General features: G+C 51.1%; 1 protein-coding gene across 1 annotated transcript; it reads right to left on the reverse strand.

Annotated features, from left to right (window-relative positions):
• Positions 1–1910: 1910 nt before the first annotated feature.
• On the reverse strand, positions 1911–11565 carry LOC311428105 (olfactory receptor 14A16-like; the record flags this gene model as incomplete). The annotated part of the gene is made up of 2 exons (XM_084539660.1): positions 1911–2060; positions 10672–11565. 2 exons carry the CDS (start codon positions 11563–11565, stop codon positions 1911–1913), a joined length of 1044 nt encoding a protein of 347 aa, XP_084395786.1.
• Positions 11566–24621: the final 13056 nt, after the last annotated feature.

Genomic DNA, 24621 nt, shown 5'->3' on the forward strand with positions numbered 1-24621 from the left:
CATACCGGATCTGATATGAGCATGATAACTCAGATCTTTTTGGTGGCCGTGCTCCTCATGAGGCAGCTTTGTAGAAAGCTGGTCTGGTTCCTCGTGATGAGGCACCTCTGCTCATATGGCATCCCTTGTGGTGCCCAGGCCCTCCTCGTCCTGTGTACTCTGCAGTGTCCCAGTCTGCTCTGATATGTGGCGTTACTCTCCCTCTCGTTCAGGACTGGGCTCTTCTCCTTGTAAATGTCTAGAGGTTTCTTTAGACAAAATCCTGTAGTTTCTCAAGCTCCCACCACACTGATGCTCTGTTCTGTCAGATGTTCCTGTCCGCAGGCAGACAGTTCAGCCTTCATGTGATTGTGCTGTCTCTGACAAGACAGCAGTATTGGGAGGTACAGGGGACACTGAATCACACAGAATTTTCTGGGTTGGAGGAGACCTCAAGATAATCGAGTCCAACCTCTGACCTAACACTAACAAGTCCTCCACTAAACCAATGTTTGGATAATACAGGAGTAACTGGCTAAATGGAATTGCAGCACAGTCACAGAAAGGTAGTGGGTGGAAGGCTGCCAGATTCTACTTTTTCTGTTCTTCATTCTCATGCATGCTGTCAGTTTCTCGGGAGCTGTGTCCTAAATGTTATGGGGCTGTGCAGGACAAAGTTAGAAGGGCCAAAGCCCAGATGGAGCTTAATCAATCCATTCCTGTCAAAGACAATAAATACTGCCTATATAAATACTTTAAATTAAAGAGGATTACGAATCATCATAAATTACTGGATGTGGGGGGAAACCTGGTGCCAAGAGATGAGGTAAAGGCTGAGGTACTTAATGCCTTCTTTGCCTCTGTTACTAGCAGCAAGACCAGTTGTTCCCCTGGTCACTTCTTCCTCCTCATGGCCAGTGCCTAACTTTTAGGGTGGTTTGTGTCTTTTTTTTTTTTCTCTCCTGCTCTTTCCTACTGCCAAAGCAGGCTCCATCAGGGTAGAAACCACTCCTGAAGTAGGCATCCCAACCCAGCAGGCTCCTTGCGGCCTCTCAGCCAACCAGACACAAGTCACCTCAGCAGCACCTTCCAAGGCATGGACTTGCTGCTGGCCTTGCAGCTTCTTGGCTAGACACAGCCAAGCCTTGTGCCTGCTGCTGCCCACTCATGGACTCAAGCAGAAGGGACAGAACAACCCGTCTTGGGGTCTCCTTTCTGCCTGGGTCGTCCTGGGTCTGGAGGCAGAGGGGATCCCCCAGTCAGCATGCCAAGCAGGTGCCTTGTGCTGGCCCAGCAGGGCCACTGCCAGATGTCAGCCCAAAAGTGCAGCTCCCAGGAAGAAGTCAACGCTGACCTGTCCCCTACAGACACAAGTGACCTCCCAGTCCCTTTCTGTGACACGTTCCTGCTGCTGCCCTATCACGTGCAGAGACAGAAGTGACCTCAGAGTCCCTGCCACAGTCACATTCCTCCTGCTGGGCCATGAGATCCTCAGGCATAGCTGACTGCTTTCTAGTTCCCAAGGGACTAAGGCTCAACTTTCTGGGTTAGAGAGTAAACAAATGTTTACTGGGAAGGTTTGGTGTTCTTCTATGTTTAGGGTATGGTCAGGCTCTGTAGTTTAGGTCATTTTTAGGTCTGCCTAGAAGCCTAGGGTTAAATAGAGTATTTTAATGCTAATATTAAGGAAAGGGATTAGGGTGATTAAAAGAGTAAATGTAATGGAAAGGGGCTATGGGGTGAGTTTTGCTTCTAGGGATACCTTGTGTTCAAGCTTTGGAGAAATGGATTCCTGTCAGAGTGTTCGAACAGCATTTAGATTTCGGGATTAAAACTACTGGTTAAAATAGTGTAAGGGCCATACATGACTGTACAAGTCAGTGTTGCTTCATAATCTACATTATATGATTCCTCTTACCTCTACAAAATCATTAATTGGCCATGCTCCTCTTGCCACCTGAAAATGTCACATCTCTCGTGTCCAGGTTGCTCCTGACCTCCCCATATCTTACTGGGATCAGCTTTCCGATGACATCCATGACATAGGCAGTATATGTCTCATCTCTGTGGGCTACTCTGTTCTTCAGAGAGAAGTGGCATTGTAGTCAGGAGGGAAAAGGGCCTAAAGGAGCATCCTGCCCAGTATGCCCATCAGCTCTGCCTCTCTACAAAACTGCGCATCCTACCTACTAGTTTTGTACCAGAATAGCTTCCATGGATCTCGAGTTCTTTTTCCAGGCCCTCACAAATACTTCAGTTTTGGATGTGTAGAGATGGAATAAGGAAAGCAATGCGCGGATAGACCTGAGCTTAGCAAGGGATGCAAGGAATAACAGGAAGAGATTCTAGAGATACATAGCTCAGAAAAGAAAGGCCAAGGAGAGTGTACCCGCTCTGAGGGATGAGAAGGGTAAACTGGTAATGACAGGCATGGAGAAGCCTGAGGGCCTCGACAACATTTTGGCTCAGTCTTCCCTGCCAATCAGGCTTCCCAAGTCTTTAATTTTCCTGAAGCTATGGGTGGAGGCTGGGAGGCAAAGTCCCACCTGCTCTTAGTGAAAAGCAGGTTTGAGACCACCTGAAGAAACTAAACAAGTACAAGTCTATGGGGCTTGATGACTTGCATCCCAGCATCCTGAGGGAACTGGCTGATGTAGTTGCCAAGCCTCTCTCCATCATATTTGAAGATTCCTGAAGGTTGGGTGAAGTCCCTGGTGACCTGAAAAAGGAAAACATCACTCCCATTTTTAAAAAAGGGTAGAAAGGAGGACCCAGGGAACTACCGAATGGTGAGCCTCACCCCTGTGCCTGACAAGATCATGGAAAAGATCCTCCTGGAATCGGTGTCAAGGCACATGCAAGACAAAGAGGTGATCTCAGACAGCCAGCATGGCTTCTCCAGGGGGTAAATCTGGTAGCTTTCTACAATGGAGTGACTACAGCAGACAACAATGGAAGACAGACCACCTAATTGGATTTCTGTAAGACATTTGACAGTATCCCACATGACATCCTGATCTCCAAATTGGAGAGATACGCATTTGATGGGTGCACCATTCAGTGGATAAGGAGTTGGCCTGAAGGTCACACTGAGAGAGAGGTGGTCAATGGATCTATGTCCAAGTGGAGGCTGGTGATGAGTGGTGTACCTCAGGGGTCTGTCCTGGGACAGGTATTGTTTAATATCTTTATCAATGACATAGACAGTGGGGTCAAGTGCACCCTCAGCAAGTGTGCAGATGACACCAAGCTGAGTGGTGTAGTTGATGCAACAGAGGAAGGGATGCCACCCAAGTTGTTCTTGGAAAGCTTGAAATTTGGCCCCATGTGAACCTAAGCAGGTTCTATAAGTCCAAGTGCAAAGTGCTGCACCTGGGCCGGGGAAATCTCACAAAGGAGGATAGACTGGGATAAGAACTGATTGACAGTAGCCCTGCAGAGAAGGACTTGGGGATTCTGCTGAACGAAAAGCTCGACATGAGCCAGCAGTGTGCCCTTGTAGCCCAGAAGGCCAACTGTATCCTGGGCTTCATCAGCAGAGGAGTGGCCAGCAGGTGGAGGCAGGTGATTCACCCCTTCTACTCTGTCCTTGTGAGGCTCCACTTGGAGTCCTGCATCCAGGACTGGGGCCGCCAGCACACGAAGGGTGTGGGTCTATTAGAATGGGTCTAGAGGAGGGCCACGAAGATGATCAAGGGTCTGGAAAACCTCTCCTATGAAGAAAGGTTGAGAGAGCTGGGGCTCTTCAGCCTGGAGAAGAAAAGGTTCCCGGGTGACCTCATCACAGCCTTTCAGTACTTAAAGGGGGCTTATAAAAAAAATGGAGAGTGACTCTTGAAGGGGAGAGTGACTCTGAAGTTGCGAAATCTTCAGCACTTGTTCTCGTGGGGGACTTCAACTTCCCTGACATATCCTGGAAGCACAACACAGCCCTGAGAAAGCAGTCTAGGAGGTTTCTGGAGAGAGTGGAAGATAGCTTCCTGACGCAGCTGGTTAGTGAGCCTACCAGGGGTGGTGCCCCGCTAGACCTTCTCTTCACAAACAGAGAAGGACTGGTGGTGAATGTGATTGTCGGGAGCTGTCTTGGGCAGAGTGACCACGCAATGGTGGAGTTCACTATTCTTGGCAAGGCCAGGAAGGGGACCAGTAAAACCGCTGTATTGGACTTTCGGAGGGCTGACTTTGAGCTGCTCAGGACACTGGTTGGTGGAGTCCCTTGGGAGGCGGTTCTGAAGGGCAGAGGGGTCCAGGAAGGCTGGGCGCTCTTCAAGAGGGAAATCTTAATGGCGCAGGAACGGTCTGTCCCCACGTGCCCAAAGACGAGCTGGCGGGGAAGAAGACCGGCCTGGCTCAACAGAGAATTGTGGCTTGATCTTAGGAGGAAAAAGAGGGTTTATAAGCTTTGGAAAAGTGGGCAGGCCACTAAGGAGGACTTTAAAGAAGTAGCGAGGCTGTGCAGGGACAAAATTAGGAAGGCCAAAGCTCATCTGGAGCTCAATCTGGCTACTGCCGTTAAAGATAACAAAAAACGTTTCTATAAATACATCAACACAAAAAGGAGGACTAAGGAGAATCTCCATCCTTTACTGGATGCGGGGGGAAACTTAGTTACAAGAGATGAGGAAAAGGCGGAGGTGCTCAAGGCCTTCTTTGCCTCAGTCTTTAGCAGCAATACCGGTTGTTCTCTGGATACCCAGTACCCTGAGCTGGTGGAAGGGGATGGGGAGCAGGATGTGGCCCTCACTATCCATGAAGAACTGGTTGGTGACCTGCTACGGCACTTGGATGTGCACAAGTCGATGGGGCCAGATGGGATCCACCCAAGGGTACTGAGGGAACTGGCAGAGGAGCTGGCCGAGCCGCTTTCCATCATTTATCAGCAGTCCTGGCGATCAGGGGAGGTCCCAGTTGACTGGCGGCTAGAAAACGTGACACCCATCTACAAGAAGGGCCGGAGGACTGACCTGGGAAACTATAAGCCTGTTAGTTTGACCTCAGTGCCAGGGAAGCTCATGGAGCAGATTATCTTGAGAGTCATCAGGCGGCTCTTGCAGGGGAAGCAGTTGATCAGGCCCAGTCAACATGGGTTTATGAAAGGCAGGTCCTGCTTGACAAACCTGATCTCCTTCTATGACAAAGTGACGTGCTAGGTGGATGAAGGAAAGGCTGTGGATGTGGTCTATCTTGACTTCAGCAAGGCTTTTGACACCGTCTCCCACAGCATTCTCCTCAAGAAACTGGCTGCTCTTGGCTTGGACTGGCGCACGCTTCGTTGGGTTAGAAACTGGCTGGATAGCCGGGCCCAAAGAGTCGTGGTGAATGGAGTCAAGTCCAGTTGGAGGCCAGTCACTAGTGGCGTCCCCCAGGGCTCGGTACTGGGGCCAGTCCTCTTTAATATCTTCATCGATGATCTGGACGAGGGCATTGAGTGCACCCTCAGTAAGTTTGCAGATGACACCAAGTTAGGTGCGTGTGTCGATCTGCTCGAGGGCAGAAAAGCTCTGCAGGGGGATCTGGATAGGCTGCACCGATGGTCTGAGGTCAACCATATGAAGTTTAACAAGGCCAAGTGCCGTGTCCTGCACCTGGGGCGCAATAACCCCTAGCAGAGCTACAGGCTGGGAGATGAGTGGTTGGAGAGCTGCCAGGCAGAGAAGGGCCTGGGAGTATTGGTTGATAGTCGGCTGAATATGAGGCAGCAGTGTGCTCAGGTGGCCAAGAAGACCAACGGCATCCTGGCTTGCATAAGAAACAGTGTGACCAGCAGGGCTAGGGAGGTGATCGTCCCCCTGTACTCAGCTCTGGTGAGGCCGCACCTCGAGTACTGTGTTCAGTTTTGGGCCCCTCGCTACAAGAAGGACACGGAGGTGCTTGAGCGGGTGCAGAGAAGGGCGACAAAGCTGGTGAGGGGCCTGAAGAACAAGTCCTATGAGGAGCGGCTGAGGGAGCTGGGCTTGTTCAGCCTGGAGAAGAGGAGGCTCAGGGGTGACCTTATCGCTCTCTACAGATACCTTAAAGGAGGCTGTAGTGAGGTGGGGGTTGGTCTATTCTACCACGTGCCTGGTGACAGGACGAGGGGGAATGGGCTTAAGTTGAGCCAGGGGAGTTTTAGGTTAGATGTTAGGAAGAACTTCCTTACAGAAAGGGTTGTTAGACACTGGAACAGGCTGCCCAGGGAAGTGGTGGAGTCACCATCCCTGGAAGTCTTCAAAAGACGTTTAGATGTAGAGCTTAGGGAAATGATTTAGTGGGGACTGGTAGCGCTAGGTCAGAGGTTGGACTCGATGATCTTGAGGTCTCTTCCAACCTAGAAATTCTGTGATTCTGTGATTCTGTGATTCTGAGTTCAGCTTTAAAAAGTCCCAGGGTGTTCTGTGAGGGATCATGAGCTGCATCAAGAGCTCTCTTTATGGTGGCACTTCCTGAAGTAGACAACTGGATTGATCTCGATGGGACTGCACCTCCTGCAGTGAGGCTGATGGCCGATGCAGGCCTGCAGAGGAATCTGGATCTGCCTGGAGATGTCAGGGGATCTGCAGGAACAATGTGCTCAGTGCGTAGCGATTAGGACCTCGTAAAATGAGTGACCATCCAAAGAATAATTTTTACGTGTATTTTTTAAAGGGAAAAGTGAATCTGAGGAGTCTTTGTTCTAAACAGGTCTCTGCAATGCTGGGGGAGGAAGTGAAGAGCCAGCAGGTGAAGGCCCATAAGACTGCAAAGGAACAGTGGGGACCCTCTTATAGGCTCCTGGGCCAGGTCTGGTGCAGCACTCACCTGTCCTTTGTGCCCTTAGAGATACCCCATGGTCCTGCCCAGCACTGCCCTGTGCTGCTGGGCCATCAGGGCAGATGGAAAGGGGCTCAGCAGCAGAGATCCCCATGGACATAGGTCTGGTGCCCAGCCTGAGCAGCATGGGCAGGGAGGGAGACCCCCGGGGATCCCAGGGCACCACAGCCCCTGGCTCTCACAGCAACACCGCCAGCTTGGGGCCCTGCAGGGAGCACAGGGCAGGAAGCAGCAATGGCTGACCTGGCCAGCATGGACACACTGCCCTGGGCAAGGCTCTCTGGGAGCAGGGATGGCCCTGGGGAAGAGCAGGGCAGCATTGCTGGGCCTGCACTGATGGGGAAAGGGAAAATGGAAAGCTCTTTGTGCAGGCCCCTGCTCAGGGCAGGCTGCTCTGTGGCTGGGCCAGGCCTCTTGTGCTGGCCTGGGTACTGGGGCTGGCCCTACGGGGCACAGGCACTGTGTGCTGGGGATCTGCCAGGCAAGAGAGCAGGGCTCCTGCAGCTTCACAGACCTCCATTTCCTTGCAGCATAGCCAGCATCCTCCTTCCTCACCTGAACTAGCAACTACACGTGCATGAGCTGCCTGCTTCCTCCTCCTCTAGAGGGAGAGGAGGAAACACATCTGGAGGGAGAGGGGAAAGAACATAAAAACTCACAGAGAGATAGACACATGAGGAAGGGAAAGGAAAAGAAAAACGAAAGAAAAAGAAATAACAACCCCAAACATAAAGAATATTTAGTAACTCATCAATACCCACAAGCAGACTGCTGTGCTGCCAGTCTCTGAGAAACTGATACCTTGTCTTAAAAAGAAGACACCAATATTTACTTCTGAGCACCATGTTGTGTCCCATGTGGACTGTCTAGAGCTCAAGTGCTCAGTCTGGTGTGAGCAGGCAGAGGAGAGCTCTGCAGCCCCAGGGCACCGGGCACCACAGCCCCCTCACTCTGCAGAGCAGCTGGGGTTTGGGCTGGAGCTGGGGCTGGGGCTGAGAGGGTGCTTCCCCTGAGTGTCTGCTAGGCCAGCTTCAGGCTCATGGCTTCTAGATACGAATGTGATCCCCACTGTGCACTAGGAGCTGAGAGACCACCAACAGGCATGGGGCTGGAACATTGCCTGCAAGGTCCCTCCTACCCTAGCACCTCCCAGGACTGGCACGGAAATGGCTCCTGTGTCTCAGAGAGCCTGGGAGCCCAGCAGGTGTGCCATGGGCTTGGAGGATCACAACCAGATCATTTTTACCTGGGCAGGTCCTGGCCCAAAAAGGGGGTGTTTTCTAGGTGTGGCATTATAAGCTCAGTGGTGTATCAGAAGCACTAAGTCCAGCAGGAAGCGAATGGCTGTTAAATGGCCTGTGAGGTGACTGCTTTCTGAAGTAGCCAACAGGTCACCCTTGACTTCTGGTTGGGATCTGTGCCTTTAGGCTCACATCTGCCAGTGTCCATGGTAGGGCAGCAGAAGGCACTTGCTGTGCATGTAGTTTCTGAGATTGGTTCTTTCTAAGTACATGGTAGGCCCCATAGAGGAAGAGGTCTTGGATAGGGGTTGTCATGTCAGAGGTGTCAGCTTTTGCCTGAAGTCATCCTTTAGCAATGCTTTCAGTTTTCTACACAGAGGGGGCCACTGCCTCCAAGACGCTTGGGGCAAACTGAACCATGCATGAGGGTTTGGAAAAAGATAGCCTGGGTGCACAGAAGCCATTCCGTACCTAAAAGTTGGAGGCAGGAAACAAAATTTTGAGGTCGTACAAGAGCTGCTGGGCACATTGTGCAGGGTTCACCTACAGCCTTTGTGTTCTTTTCCATCCTGACTTAGAGGTCATGTCAGTTTCAAAAAAGGTGTAGCCAACAGATGTGAGGCAGATACTCTGAGATCATGAAAGCCATCAGAAAGCTGCCCCTAAGAAGATGACTGATATGGCAAAGTCAGGAAAAGCCTGGCCAGGAGAGATGTGAGATTTGAGGGAGGAAAGAGGAGCTTGGCCAGCAGAAATTAATGATTTCTGTGAGGTTCGAACATTCAGGCAATGTTGATTTTGCTGTAACACTGACTTAAAATAGTCATGTAAAGCCCTTGCACTATTTTAATCACTGACATTAATCCCCAAACCTAAATGCTACTCCACACCCTGACAGGAATCCACTGTTCTTATGCCTGACCTCAAAGTATCCCTTCAAGCCAAAACACAGCCTATAGACGCTTCCCTTTATCTTGAGTCTCTTGCTCATCCTGATCTGATCAGCTTGTGGGCCACAAGGAGGAGATGGGTGGGGATGCTCTGAGGAGCTCAGCTCTGCCTCAGGATCTCCTGTCCCAGCAGCAGGAATGTGACTGTTGCAGGGACTGTGAGGTCACTTCTGTCTCTGCACTTGATAGGGCAGCAGCAGGAACGTGTCACAGAAAGGAACTGGGAGGTCACTTGTGTCTGTATGTGGCAGGTCACCTTGCCTTCTCCCTGGGAGCTGCACTTTTGGGCTGACATCTGGCAGTGGCCCTGCTAGGCCAGCAGAAGGCACCTGCTTGGCATGCTGACTGTTGGCATTGCTTCCTTGCAACACTGTGCAGGTGTGTGGAGGTGTCAAAATGAAGTTCTTCTAGTAGCATCACAATACCCACCACATCCCACAGACCCCAAGACTAGCCCTGAGCCAGACACGGGTGTGCAGGGTCTCCTCTCCCAGTGGCTGTGGTCAGGCCTTGGCCCTTCAGCTTCATTAAAACCAACCAAGATTTTTCTCAGCATAGTGCTTTGCCTGTCTGTAACCATGGCCTCCAATTATCTGCCCTAACATGTCTCTGGGGAGGCTTTGTTAGTAACAGCCCTTAGTGGGGCCCATCAATACTCCAAGTCACTTCAAGTTTTCCTTCTGACTTTAGCTTCTCAAGTGGTTACATCACTCTCCTCTCAGTACCTCAGCTGAGTACAGGGGGACAATCACTTCCTTAGCCCTGCTGGCCACACTGCTTCTTATACAAGCCAGGATGCTGTTGGTCTTCTTGGCCACCTGAGCACACTGCTGGCTCATATTCAGCCGACTATCAACCAGTACTCCCACGTCCTTCTCTGCCAGGCAGCTCTCCAACTACTCATCTCCCAGCCTGTAGCTCTGTTTGGGGTTGTTGAGCCCCAGGTGAAGAACCCGGCACTAGAACCCCAGAAAACAGAAGAGCAGGGAGCAACCTCTTGGCTGTATTCCGGGCAGCAGCTTTGGAGAGATGCCCAGGCTTCTGGGTTTGCCCTGAGGAAGACCCTCCTGTTACTGTTGTGCTTGCAGAGAGGCAACTGTGACCCAGGGTTGCACAGTGCCTGCTGCTGCCTGCAGCCACAGGGATGCCACTGCAGAGAGAACAGGACTGTCACCAAGGCATATGAGATATGATAGCTTATCCGAATAAAAGAGCACAGGAGAACACACTGGAAGCCAGAAGAGAGAAGCAGTGACAAGGCCACGTCCTGCTGCTGGCCATGGCCCTGGCTCCAGAGAAGCAGCAGCCCCTACCCAAACTCCATGTAGCAGCTGAGCTCTTAGCCCTGAGACCCTCCTGTGTACTGGGGCTCCTCCCCCAGCTCCTGAGTGTATGGGAAGAGATGGCAGCTGATAACAGTGTAGTTCTGATGTTTTGTTTTATTTACTTTTTTATTGTGTTTCTCTACATAACCTGCTTCTTTCAGTAATTAGATGACTGGGTATGATGACTGAGTAGATGACTGTAAATGAAAAAATAAAAATAAGAAAATCAGGTAGCAGGTTAACGATAACATAATTTAAATCAGAACAAATAATATGTAGAAAATATTTATAGAGTAGTAACAAAAATTTTCCTCACAGTTCCTGAAATAATCAGGGAACTCACAGACATTGATTGCAAAGAAACACGTATCCAAAGAGTTTCCTTACTGCAACCTTGAACTCCTGGTTCCTCATGCTGTAGATGAGGGGGTTCAGTGCTGGAGGCACCACGGAGTACAGAAATGACACCACCAGGTCCAGGGATGGAGAGGAAATGGAGGGGGGCTTCAGGTAGGCAAACACGGCAGTGCTGACAAACAGGGAGACCACAGCCAGGTGAGGGAGGCACGTGGAAAAGGCTTTGTGCCGGCCCTGAGAAGACGGCATCCTCAGCACTGCCCTGAGGATCTGCACATAGGATAACATGATGAAAACAAAGCAACAAAATGTTAAAGAAACGCTAAAAACTAGTGCCTCAACTTCCCTGAGGTAGGCATCTGAGCAGGAGAGCTTGAGGATCTGGGGGATCTCACAGAAGAACTGGTCCACAGCATTGCCTTGGCAGAGGGGCAGGGAAAATGTAGCGGCCATGTGTAGGACAGCATTGAGAAAGCCACTGCCCCAGACAGCTGCTGCCATCTGGGCACAAGCTCTGCTGCCCAGGAGGCTCCCGTAGTGCAGGGGCTTGCAGATGGCAACGTAGCGGTCGTAGGCCATGACAGTGAGTAGATAGTACTCTGAACCAAAGAAGAAGGCAAAAAAGAGAACTTGAGCAGCACATCCTTGATAGGAGATGGTCCTGGTGTCCCAGAGGGCATTGGCCATGGCTTTGGGCAGAGTGGTGGAGATGCAGCCCAGGTCGAGGAGGGCGAGGTTGAGGAGGAAGAAGTACATGGGGGTGTGGAGGCGGTGGTCACAGGCTACAGCACCGAGGATGAGGCCGTTGCCCAGGAGGGCAGCCAGGTAGATGCCCAGGAAGAGCGCAAAGTGCAGAAGCTGCAGCTCGCGTGTGTCTGCGAATGCCAGCAGGAGGAACTCACTCACAGAGCTGATGTTGGGCATTTCCTGCTTCTGGTCATGAGGTCCTGCACAAGGAACAGAAAAACACTGAGAGTTTATCAGAGTTATCTTAACAGAGTTGTCTTACAAAAAAAAAATAAAAAAATAATAATTCTTTTATGACTTAATTTCACATTTCAGAGGAAACTCATTCCATTTTGCATTTAATCCATCCCAAATAATTCTCCACTTCAATTCAGACTTTTGACAGGTCCTTTTCATGAGTTCTGGCTGGTGCTGCTAGAGGGTGTCACTGAGAGCATGGGACTTGCTGTGGGCAATGCGGGAGTCAGTCCTGCGCTAAGCTACTGGTAAAGATCATATAGTGATTTTTGTCTCTTTTGTGCTAGCAGCCCCACTGTACTCAAAGTAATACCTTGTGTGTCATCAACGTGGTGATGGCTTCAGTGCAGTGTCCTTGGAGAGCACATCAAGTCTGTGTGTTAGTCCTAGTGTCAACTGCCGTGTGCTGGTGTCTCTTTGACCTACTGGACAATTGCACTCCTATGTTTGCCTGAAACAAACCAGGATACCGCTGAGAGCAGAGGAATCCAGGCTCAAAGTGCCCATCTCCACACCCCTCACCCTGTCCCCGTACTCCCCTTCTCCCAAGCACACCGAGGGCTCACCCCATGGGCATGTGAAACCCCCATCCCCAGCCAGCCTGCAAACAAGACCAGCAGCAGCACGGCCAGCTGGAGAAGCCAGGAGGAATGCCAGCGTGCTGCTGCCAGGGGAGGCAAGGCCAGGGAGGGACAGACGGACACTCAGCAGACCCTCCTGTGCTGCAGCTCTGCCTGCAGAAGAGGCAGCTCCTGCTCATTGCAAATGCTATTTGCTCTGCTTTGGCCTGCAAACACCTCTCAAAGACAGAGGATATCAGGGGGGTTCTAGCTCCAAAAAATCAGCGAGGATAAAACCAGGGAGTACCACAATATGATGTTGGTGCAGTCCATGAGATGAGGTTTGGGAAGGTACTTTACAAATTTCATCACTGACATATCAATTTCTCCTATGCTCCAGGAGTCTCAGTCTCCTGTACAACCCTGAAAATTCATTACCATGAAACCTTCGTCCACTCCACTGCAGAAATATGAATACACTGACTGAAAAAAAACGTCTTGCTTTTCAGGTAGTCCCTGCCCTGGTCTTTCTCTTGAAAAAAACAATTTTAAATGCCATTCTCTAATGCATTTTCTACTCCTCACTGGAGAAACAGAGAGACCCACCCTGACAGATGCTATCAGCCATCGGATGTGTCAGCTGTAGAAGACCCCTCTGGCAACCCCACCTGCAGTGCCCTGCTGCCAGAGCCTCACGGTGTCAAGAGCCTGCAGATGTGTCCTGCCACACGCTGCCCTCTGTTGTTGCGCTCCTCAGTGCCTCCAAGCCCTCTCTCCTTCTCTCCTGTCTGCCTGCCAGCTGCGGTCAGAGCCCCCAGCCCTGCTGCGCTGTGCAGAGGAGCTGCTCCTGGGCACAGCTGTCTCTCTGCAGCGCTTGCCAGGAGCTCCCCTTGTGCCCAAGAGCCCGGCCCAGCTCAGCAGCACAGCACCCGACCATGGCATCGCTTGCTCTGTGCCCTTGGGCTCCCTCGAGGTGTCCCCAAGGCCTCAGGGTTGACAGCTCCCCAAGGCAGCAGGGTCTCTGCTGGGGTGTGGTGGTTGAAGCAGACTGAAGGCATCACTGACTGCTTCTCTCTGTAGATGTCAGAGACTGATTTTTTAAAGTGTGATTTTTGCTGTTGGACTGTGGTTGTCAAACATGAGTACAAATGTTTCCCTCCCTTAACCCCTATTCTGTTCCCACTGCATGGCAGGACACCTCAGCCATGACTGACAGGGATCATTTCACCATTCTGAATGTGTCCTAACAAGAGAGGGGGGAACTGAATACTCTAAAAGGTTTTCCAAGAAGGAAATTGGACACTAAGACATCACTTGTTGATATTTCCCAGTAATCCACATGGAAGATCCTCTACTGATACACAAATCTCTTCTTCCTCTCTCACATGACCAGCACGGTGACTGGGACGTGGAACAGCCTCAACACTGTGCTTGTGCCTGCCACCAAACACCTGCAGATGTAGTGCTTCCTTCTGGGGACCATGCCCTACAGTCAGCCCTGGGCTGTATGCCATCCCCATTGTCTGCAAGGCTCGGGAAGTGGAAGGTCTGACTCCAGAAGGCAGCTGTACCTGAACCAGGGCAATTTCTCTCATGTACACTAATTCCTTCTCCTCCTCCCAGCTACTGTTCTGTGGCCCCAGTGTCATAGAAACCTCTTGTACTGTTTTGCCCCATTGCTGGAGCTGTCCTGCAGTGCCACAGTGATACTCATGGTCTTTCATTTCATAATCTACATTTTGGATCCAGTCTTCCTCTTCCCTCTCATGCAGTTTTCAGGTGTGTGTGTGTCCTGTGTTGGCAGGCCCAAAGCCTTATCCACCTGCTCTTCTGTCCACACAAGTGTCACTGTTTTCTATGATACTGCCATCACAGTCTGTGTGAAGCCCATGACAGCCCTCATCAGAGATTTTAATGAAACCCTTTGCCCAGCAAACATCATCGTCCTGGTCATTCCTCAGGTTGCCTAGAGGTGGTGTGGTAAGGATGAGAGAGGTGCTGGTGGAGCTGCAGATGTTGTTATAAGACCTCTCTCAAAGACCATGGAAAAGCCAGATATAGGAGAGACGTTGCTCAGGATTTGGAAAAGGCAGAGGTAAAAGGTATCTTCTACAAGAAGGGTAAAGAGAAGGATGATTAAGACTAACTAAGGATTGATGAAAATGCCAGCCTTAAACCTAGCTCTCTAACCAAACCTAAATTAAAAACCTCAAAACTTGTCCTTATCCCAGACCTTGAGAAGGCACCTTGAACAGAACGTTAGTCCCTCACTTGAAGCCTTTGCCATTCCCTTAACCCTGGAGGGTGACCTCTACTTTCTAAACATTAACCTGATCATCTAATCCCCAAAGCCCTCCACCATGCACACAGCACGTCTCATCCTCAACCCCACTCCTACACCTAACTGCAGCTGCTTGTCCCCTTGGGATAGGGTAGGGACTGTGAGGTCCTGCAGCAGTCCCATGGCATTGGAAGAGGCATGTGAGGTGACAGGTATGTGATCAGATCAGAAGTCACAAGGAGGAGCTGGCTGGGAATGCTGGGATGAGGTCAGGTGTGCCTCAGGATGTGCTGGGCCTCCAGGAGGCCCATGGCTGTGAAGGAGGCTGGGAGGTCACTTCTGTCCGTGGAGCTGACGGACCTGCAGGAGGAATGGGGTACAGATAGGGACCGTAAATGGCAGAAGCATGCACAAGGCATTGAAGATGATGGTGAGGCACCTTCTGTTCTGGTCAGGTGAGAGACCACAGGAAGGCTGATGGCATGGGAGTCATGCTTGAGGTATAGCTAGTGAGACCATAGAATGAGAGAATGGCTCCTGTTGGAAGGGACCTTAGAGGCATCTAGTTCCAAGCCCCGGTCCATGGACGCCATAAGCAGGGATGCCCCCCTTGAGATCAGGTAGCCCAGGGCCTCATCTCACATGCTCTTGATCAGTTCCAAGGATGGGGCATCCCTAAGGTCTCTCAGCAAGCAGTTCCAGTGCTTCAACAGCCTCTGGGTGAAGAGTTTCCTCCTAATCTCTAGTCTAAATCTCTAGTCTTTTACTTTAAAAACATTTCCCTCTTGTCCTGTCATACAACTGAGCAAAGAGTCACTCTCCATCTTTTCTAGAAGTCTCCTTTGAGTGCTGAAAGGCCACAAAGAGGTCACCCTGGAGCCTTCTCTTCTGCAGAATGATCAGCCACCAAGTATGATGGAGAGAGGCTTGGCAACTACATCAGCCAGTTCCCTCAGGACCCTGGGATGCATGTTATCAGGCCCCATAGACATGTACCTGTTTAGTGTCATCAGGTGGTCTTGGACCTGCTCTTAACTCCCACCAGGTTGGACTTTGCACCCCCAGCCTCCATCTACAGGTTCAGGGAAATGAAAGACTTGGGAAGCCTCACTGGCAGGGAAGATTGAAGAAAAGACGTTGTTGAGTCCCTCAGCCTTCTCCATGTCTGTCATTACCAGTGCACCCTTCTCATCCATCAGAGGGCGTACACTCTCCTTGGCCATTCTTTTCTGAGCAGTGTATCTGTAGAATCCCTTCCTATTATTCCTTGCATCCCTTGAGAAGATCAGTTCCATCTGTTCCTTAACTTTCCTTATTCCATCTCTGCATATCCAAAACAGAACCGTGCATGAGAAAAAAAAAAAAAAAATAAATAAAAGCCATTCTGGAAACAAAATTTGTAGGTAGGAAGCGCAGTTTTGTGGCAGTGCAGAACTGATGGGCACATTGTGCAGGATGCACCTAAAGATCTTTGTGTCCTTTTCTCTTCTAACTACCATGCCAATACTGTCTCAGGAATGGAGGAGCCAACAGAGGTGAGACAGATACTCTGCGATCGTGAATGTCATCAGAAGGCTGATCCCAATAAGATATGGAGATGTCAAGAGCAGCCTGGACAAGAGAGATGTGATATGTTGGGGTGGGAAGAAGAGCTTGGCCAGCAGAAACTTATGATTTCATAGAAGTAATAGTGTTTATGTAATGTGGATGCTGTGGTAGCACTGACTTAAACTAGTCACATATAGCCCTTACCTTACATGAGCCAGTAATTTTAATGCCTAAACCTAAATGCTACTACAATACTCAGAAAGGAATTTTTTTTTTTCTTTTTTTTTTTTCTCTTGCTAAACCTAATGCCTTCCCTTAACAGTAACATGAAAACTCTCTGTTTAACCCTAGACTCCTTGGCAGACTTAAAAATACCCTAAACCGTAGAGCTTGTCCATACCTTAACCACAGACACAACACCACAAGCAGAACAACACACACTCCCACTAAAACTTTGCTTAGTCTCTAACCAAGAAAGAGAAAATCAGGTACCTAGATAGTGAGAGAGAGGTCAGCTCTGCCTCAGTATTTCATGGCTCAGCAGGAGGAATGTGATGGTGGCAGGGACTGTGAGGTCACTTCTGTCTCTGCACTTGATAGGGCAGCAGCAGCAACGTGTCACAGAAAGGGACTGTGAGGTCACTTGTGTCTGGAGGTGGCAGGTCACCCTTGGCTTCTCCCTGGGAGCTGCACTTTTGGGCTGACACCTGCCAGTGGCCCTGCTAGGCCAGCAGAAGGCACCTGCTTGGCATGCTGACTGGGGGATCCCCTCTGCCTCCAGAGCCAGGAGGACCCAGACAGAAAGAAGGCCCCTATATGGGTTGTCCTGTCCCTTCTGCTTGAGTCCATGAGTGGGCAGCAGCAGGCACAAGGCTTGGCTGTGTCTCCACAAGAAGCTGCAAGGCCAGCAGCAGGCCCCTGGCTTGGAAGCTGCTGCTGAGGTGACTTGTGTGTGGTTGGCTGAGAGGCCGCAAGGAGCCTGCTGGGTTGGGATGCCTACTTCAGGAGTGGTTTCTACCCTGATGGAGCCTGCTTTGGCAGTAGGAAAGAGCAGGAGAGAAAAAAAAAAAAAAAAAAACACAAACAACCCTAAAAGTTGGGCACTGGCCATGAGGAGGAAGAAAAACCCAGGGAAACAACTGGTCCTGCTGCTAGTAACAGAGGCAAAGAAGGCATTAAGTACCTCAGCCTTTACCTCATCTCTTGGCACCAGGTTTCCCCCCACATCCAATAATTTATGATGATTCTTAATCCTCTTTAATTTAAAGTATTTATATAAGCAGTGTTTATTGTCTTTGACAGGAATGGATTGATTAAGCTCCAGCTGGGCTTTGGCCTTTCTAACTTTGTCCTGCTCAACCCCATAATATTTAGGACACAGCTCCCGAGAAACTGACAGCATGCATGAGAATGAAGAACAGAAAAAGTAGAATCTGGCAGCCTTCCACCCATTACCTTTCTGTGACTGTGTTGCAGTTCCATTCAACTGGTTACTCCTGTATTATCCAAATGTTGGTTTAGTGGAGGACTTGTTAGTGTTAGGTCAGAGGTTGGACTCGATCATCTTGAGGTCTCCTCCAAACTAGACAATTCTCTGTGATTCTGTGTGTGATTCTGTGTCCCCTGTACCTCCCAATGCTGCTGTCTTGTCAGAGACAGCACAATCACATGAAGGCTGAACTGTCTTGTCTGCCTGCAGACATGAACAGCTGACAGAACGGAGCGTCAGTGTGGTGGGAGCTTGAGAAACTACAGGATTTTGTCTAAAGAAACCTCTAGACATTTACAAGGAGAAGAGCCCAGTCCTGAACGAGAGGGAGAGTAACACCACACATCAGAGCAGACTGGGACACTGCTGAGTACACAGGACAAGGAGGGCCTGGGCACCATGAGGGATGCCATACAAGCAGTGGTGCCTGCTCAGCAGGAACCAGGCCAACTTCACACAGAGCTGCCTTACGAGGAGCATGGCCACCAAAAAGATCTGAGTTATCAGACTCAGCTCAGATCCGGTATGACACCACAAGGACAAGTGTCTACAACTAAGCAGTAAAGAGGTACAGGTCTGGGATTCTCTAGGCCATCCTGGTTAGAAGAGGAGCAAGGGCTATGACAAGGTTCCAAGTCCCAGCAGGACCCAGGTCTTTGTGCCCATGGCTATGGCTGTTGTCTCTGCCACTGCCACTGATTAGGAGACAGCTGATCGTTAAAGCTCCAGGGCCTCATTGCCTCATCGCCCCCACCCATGAAGCAGGCAGGGGTCGTACCATTCTCCTACACTTGGCCATGCACATCCCCATCTCCTGCGACCACCGCCTCCACACCCCCATGTACTTCTTCCTCCTCAACCTCGCCCTCCTTGACCTGGGCTGCATCTCCACCACTCTGCCCAAAGCCATGGTCAATGCCTTCTGGGACACCAGGGCCATCTCCTATCAAGGATGTGCTGCACAGGTCTTCTTTTTTGTCTTCTTGGCTGGAGCAGAGTTTTCCCTTCTCACCATCATGGCCTATGACTGCTACATTGCCATCTGCAAGCCCCTGCACTACGGGAGCCTCCTGGGCAGCAGAGCTTGTGCCCAGATGGCAGCAGCTGCCTGGGGCAGTGGCTTTCTCACTGCTGTCCTGCACACGGCCACTACGTTTTCCCTGCCCCTCTGCCATGGCAATGCTGTGGACCAGTTCTTCTGTGAAATCCCCCACATCCTCAAGCTCTTCTGTTTAGATTCCTATCTCAGGGAAATTGGCATCCTTGTGTTTAGTGTTTCTTTAGCATTTATTTGTTTTGTTTTCATTGTGCTGTCCTGTTTTCAGACCTTCAGGGCAGTGCTGAGGATACCCTCTGAACAGGGCCAGCACAAAGCCTTTTCCACGTGCCTCCCTCACCTGGCCATGGTCTTCCTCTTTCTCAGCACTTCCATGTTTGCCTACCTGAAGCCCGCTTCCATCTCTTCCCCATCTCTGGACTTGGTGGTGTCACTTTTGTACTCAGTGGTACCTCCAGCAGTGAACCCCCTCATTTACAGCATGAGGAACCAGGAACTCAAGGTTGCAGTGAGGAAATTGTTTCTATATGTGCTTCTTAAGCATCAGTGTTGTTAACAATATTGTGATTTGTATCATACCATTTTTATACTTAGTATTATTATCATATAATAATAATAATAATCCTCTAAACGCTACCATTCTATTTGAGAAACTGAGATGAGAGATTTTCATATCATTTTTTGTTTTTGTTATTTTCATAATTATTGATATTGCTTTAATTTATTTAGTAATTTTTTTACTTTGACTACATCTTCGATTTAACCTACTGAACTAGGCTTCCTTTGTAGGTATAGACAATAAAGAAGACAGAATAAATTCAATGGTCTCAGTATCCCTCTCTTCCCATCCCCTCTGGAGCTGGGGGAGCAGCCCCAGCATGCAGGAGGGGCTCAGGGCCAAGTACCCAGCTGACACATGCAGGAGCAGCCCCGGTGGCCCTCGGGGCTGCCCCTCACTGCCCGCTGGGCTCTGCCTGTCTGCTGCCTTTGGGTCGGGGCTGCTGCTTCCCTGGAGCCATGGCCATGGCCAGCAGCAGGACATGGCCTTTTCACTGCTGCTCCCTTTGGCTTCCTCATTGTTCTCTTGTGCTCTTGTATCTGTTAGTCTTGAGCTCTCATATGCCTCGATGACAGTCCTGTTTTCTCTGCAGGGCATCCTGATCCCTGCCGACAGCAGCAGGCACTGCACAGCCCTGGGACACAGCCACCTTCCTGCTAGCACCACAGTAACAAAAGGGGCTGCTGAAGGCAAACCCAGGAGCCTGGACACCAAGGGGCTGTTCTCTGCTCTTCTTTATTCTGGGGGTTCTTCGTGGAGTGAAAGACACAGGCTGAAAGTCCCAGGGTGGCCCCTGAGGAACCAAGGGCAGCACTAAGAGCTTCCATTATGACAGAACTTGCCTAAGGAGATGACAACTGATCTTAAACTTATCTGCATGGGACTGCACCCCCTGCAGCGGGGCAGGCGGCAGATTCCAGCCTGGAGAGGAATCTGGAGCTTCCAGCAGATGTCAGGTAATCTGCAGGGACAAGGTCCTCAGATGAAGTGATTAGAACCTCATAAAATGAGTGACCATCCAAAAAAAGGTCTGTTAAAGGAAAAGGGGAATCTGAGGAGTCCATGGGCTAAAGGAGGGCTCTGCAATGGCACAAGAGGTGTTGAAGAGCCAGCAGGCAAAGGCCCATAAGACTGCAGAGTAACTGAGGATATGCATTTTGAAGTGCCGTGGGCAAGATCTGGTGCAGCACTCGCCTGTCATTTGTGCCCTTAGAGACACCCCATGGCTCTGCCCAGCACTGCCCTGTGCTGCTGAGCCATCAGGGCAGATGGAAAAGGCTCAGCAGCAGAGATCCCCATGGATGTAGGTCTGCTGCCCACCCTGAGCAACACGGGCAGGGGGGGAGACCCACGGGGGTCCCAGGGCACCACAGCCCCTGGCTCTCACAGCACCACCGCCAGCTTGGGGCCCTGCAGGGAGCATGGAGAAGGAAGCAGCAATGGCCAGCCAGGCTAGCACAGACACAGTGCCCTGGGTAAGGCTCTCTGGGAGCAGGGATGGCCCTGGGGAAGAGCAGGGCAGCATTGCTGGGCCTGCACTGATGGGGAAAGGGCAAAGGGAAAGCTCTTTGTGCAGGCCCCTGCTCGGGGCAGGCTGCTCTGTGGCTGGGCCAGGCCTCTTGTGCTGCTCTAAGGAGCGGGGCTGGCCCTGCGGGGCACAGGCACTGTGTGCTGGGGATCTGCCAGGCAAGAGAGCAGGGCTCCTGCAGCTTCACAGACCTCCATTTCCTTGCAGCATAGCCAGCATCCTCCTTCCTCACCTGAACTAGCAACTACACATGCATGAGCTGCCTGCTTCCTCCTCCTCTAGAGGGAGAGGAGGAAACACATCTAGAGGGAGAGGGGAAAGAACATAAAAACTCACAGAGAGATAGACACATGAGGAAAGGAAAGGAAAAGAAAAATGAAAGAAAAAGAATCTCCAATCCCAAACATGAGGAATATTCTGTAAATCCTCAATTCCCACAAGCAGACCTCTGTGCTGCCAGTCTGAGAAACTGATACCTTGTCTTGGAAAGATGACCTCAATATTTACTGCTGAGCACCATGTTGTGTCCCACGTGGACTGTCTAGAGCTCAAGTGCTCAGTCTGGTGTGAGCAGGCAGAGGAGAGCTCTGCAGCCCCAGGGCACACAGCAGCCACAGCAAAGGAGCCTGGCGAGTGATTCCTTACAGCCCTCCGGGGATGGTGACTCCACCACTTCCCCGGGCAGCCTGTTCCAATGCCTAACAACCCTTTCGGAAGAGAAGTTCTTCCTAATATCCAAACTAAACCTCCCTTGCCACAACTTTACCCCATTCCCACCTCATACAGTCACTGGGCATGTGGGAGAAGAGACCAACCCCCACCTCACTACAGCCCCCTTTGAGGTAGCTGTAGAGAGCAAAAAGGTCACCCCTGAGCCTCCTCTTCTCCAGGTTGAACAAGCCCAGCTCCCTCAGCCTTTTCTCGTAGGACTTGTTCTCCAGACCCCTCACCAGCTTTGTCACCCTTCTCTGGACTTGCTCGAGCACCCTGATGTCCTTCTTGTAGAGATGTCTTTTGGTGTCTTTCCTGTATCGAGGGGCCCAAAACTGAACACAGTACTCGAGGTGCAGCCTCACCAGAGCCGAGTAGAGGGGGACGATCACCTCCCTAGCCCTGCTGACCACACTGTTTCTTATGCAAGCCAGGATGCTGTTGGCCTTCTTGGCCACCTGGGCACATTGCTGGCTCATATTCAGCCGACTATCAACCAATACTCCCAGGCCCTTCTCTGCCAGGCAGCTCTCCAACCACTCATCTCCCAGCCTATAGCACTGCTTCTCAGTGAGAAGCACCACAAGTTTCTCACTTATTTTTTAAAAACACATACTCCAGCCCTAGATTATCTTATCCCTCTCCTCCATCCTGGGTTACAATTTTGTATGGCCTTACAGATAAGGTGTTAGTGACTAAGGTAGCATCAGACATAAAAAGTTTCTAGTCTTCCATCTAATTAAATATAGCAACGTATTTCAAATTTGGTTTTATTATTCTAACAGGGAGAGAACCAAATGACCTTCTGAACTGATATCACCAGGATATGCAGGGATGTCAGGAAGGGCCCAGGGCCCGGCTCTGCTCTGTGGTGCACAGGGAGAGGGTGAAGACACAAATCGTGGGGCAAAGCAAGAGCACCTTGTCCTTTCAAGCAGGAAGAGCTTTGTCCTCCAGATCAGGGCTCTTCCCCAGCAAGGTGGCCACGAGCCCTGCCTGCCCTCCTCCTGCCACGCTGCGTGCGCTGGCTGCAGCAGAGGGGACCCCGAACCAGCCCCTGCATGGGGCTCTGCCACCCGCCTGGCCCCGGCCCTCTCCAGTGCCTGCCTTGCTGTTCTCTGATGCACGCCAGCACCTCCCTGTGTGTGCTGGCCAGCACATGTGCTGAGGGCCAGTGCAGCTGCTGCAGGGGCAGGGAGCTCAGCATGGCCCTTGTAGCCCCCTGCCCTGGGCCTGCCACTGCCCTTGGGCTCAGCCCCGGCCTTGGCTCTGCTGGCATGAGCGCTCTTGCCATGCACTTCCTGGCCTCCCCTCGCCTGCTCACAGCTGCTGCCCACTCAGGCTGCTGCCACAAACGTGTCTTCACCAGCAGCACCAGCCCTTGGGCTGCTTCTGCTGGCCTCCCCCACCCCACTGCCTTGACTCCTTGTCTCTGCTGGGCCCCACCTTCCCTACCCAAATACCTTCCTTCACTGTCATCTCCCTTCCCCTGCCCCATGGGATGACAGAGTCATGGGACATATGACCTTTAGGTGTTGTGGTGTTTGTCTAATCCAGTTTGGTGATGGAATAGAAAGACAGTTCCTTCACCAGTCATGTACATCCTTCTTCATGTTAGGCCACGATTCAATCTCCTTAACAATTCTTAGAGTGTTTGCTTTATCTAAGAGATGAACTGCATTAGGTCTCCTTGATTAGTCTGAGGCACAACACAATGCTTTTTGCCTTCTCACACTCCAGCACAATACCTGTGAGTTTACCTTTCTGTGTGCATTGACCTGACGAGTCATTTCACATTTCACATATTACCATAACCAAAGGGTTATGGTAAATGGGGCTGTGTCAGGCTGGCGGGCGGTCACCAGTGGGGTCCCTCAAGGCTCCATTTTAGGGCCGGTACTTTTCAATATTTTTATAAACGATCTGGATGTAGGAATAGAGGGTATTTTGAGCAAGTTTGCTGATGACACCAAACTTAGAGGAGTTGTGGACTCAAATGAGGGCGTAAAGGCCTTACAGAGGGATCTGGACAAGTTGGAGAGCTGGGCGATCACCAACCGCATGAAGTTCAATAAGAGCAAGTGCCGGGTCCTGCACCTGGGACGCGGAAACCCTGGCTGCATGTACAGACTGGGCGATGAGACGCTGGAGAGCAGCCTAGAAGAGAGGGATCTGGGGGTCGTGGTAGACAGCAAGTTGATTATGAGCCAGCAGTGTGCCCTGGCAGCCAGGAGGGCCAATCGTGTCCTGGGGTGCATCAAGCACGGCATCGCTAGTAGGTCAAGGGAGGTGATTGTCCCGCTCTACTCGGCGCTGGTGCGGCCTCACCTCGAGTACTGTGTGCAGTTCTGGGCACCACAGTATAAAAAGGACATGAAACTGTTGGAGAGTGTCCAGAGGAGGGCTACGAAGATGGTGAAAGGCCTGGAGGGGAAGACGTACGAAGAACGGCTGAGGTCACTGGGCCTGTTCAGCCTGGAGAAGAGGAGGCTGAGGGGAGACCTCATCACAGTCTACAACTTCCTCGTAAGGGGGTGTCGAGAGGCAGGAGACCTTTTCTCCATTAACACTAGTGACAGGACCCGCGGGAACGGGGTTAAGCTGAGGCAGGGGAAATTTAGGCTGGACGTCAGGAGGGGGTTCTTCACAGAGAGGGTGGTTGCACACTGGAACAGGCTCCCCAGGGAAGTGGTCACTGCACCGAGCCTGTCTGAATTTAAGAAGAGATTGGACTGTGCACTTAGGCACATGGTCTGAACTTTTGGGTAGACCTGTGCAGTGTCAAGAGTTGGACTTGATGATCCTTAAGGGTCCCTTCCAACTCAGGATATTCTATGATTCTATGATTCTATAATATTGCCAATTAAAATGATATTGTTCTTCAACTTTCTATTTCAGTTTGTACCTTTCAAACATAGTTCATAGGCACTGTGCATGTGCAGCCATGCTCTATGTGAACATAAACAAACTGAAGGAGCCTGCACTGTTTTCTTAGTCTTACGTCCTTCCTCTGAGACCAGGCCTGGCTCTGCAGGGGTAGTGCCCGTGTGCAGGGGTGCAGAGGAAAAGAGTCCCATCCCAGCAGCACGGCCAGGGAGCACCAGCACTTGTGGCATGCAGAGCTGCTCTCTTGCCACTGCCGCCCTGTCCTGCTGAGCCCTGCTGGTGGGGTCAGGCCCGGCTGCTCCTGCAGCTTGGTGCCAGTGCTGCTGTGGGGCTGTGCTGGGACTGCAGGCAGGGACAGGCAGTGGGCACGGCAGTGG

The sequence above is a fragment of the Aythya ferina genome (genome assembly GCF_964211825.1).
Source record: "Aythya ferina genome assembly, contig: HAP1_SCAFFOLD_29, whole genome shotgun sequence".
NCBI lineage: Eukaryota > Metazoa > Chordata > Aves > Anseriformes > Anatidae > Aythya > Aythya ferina.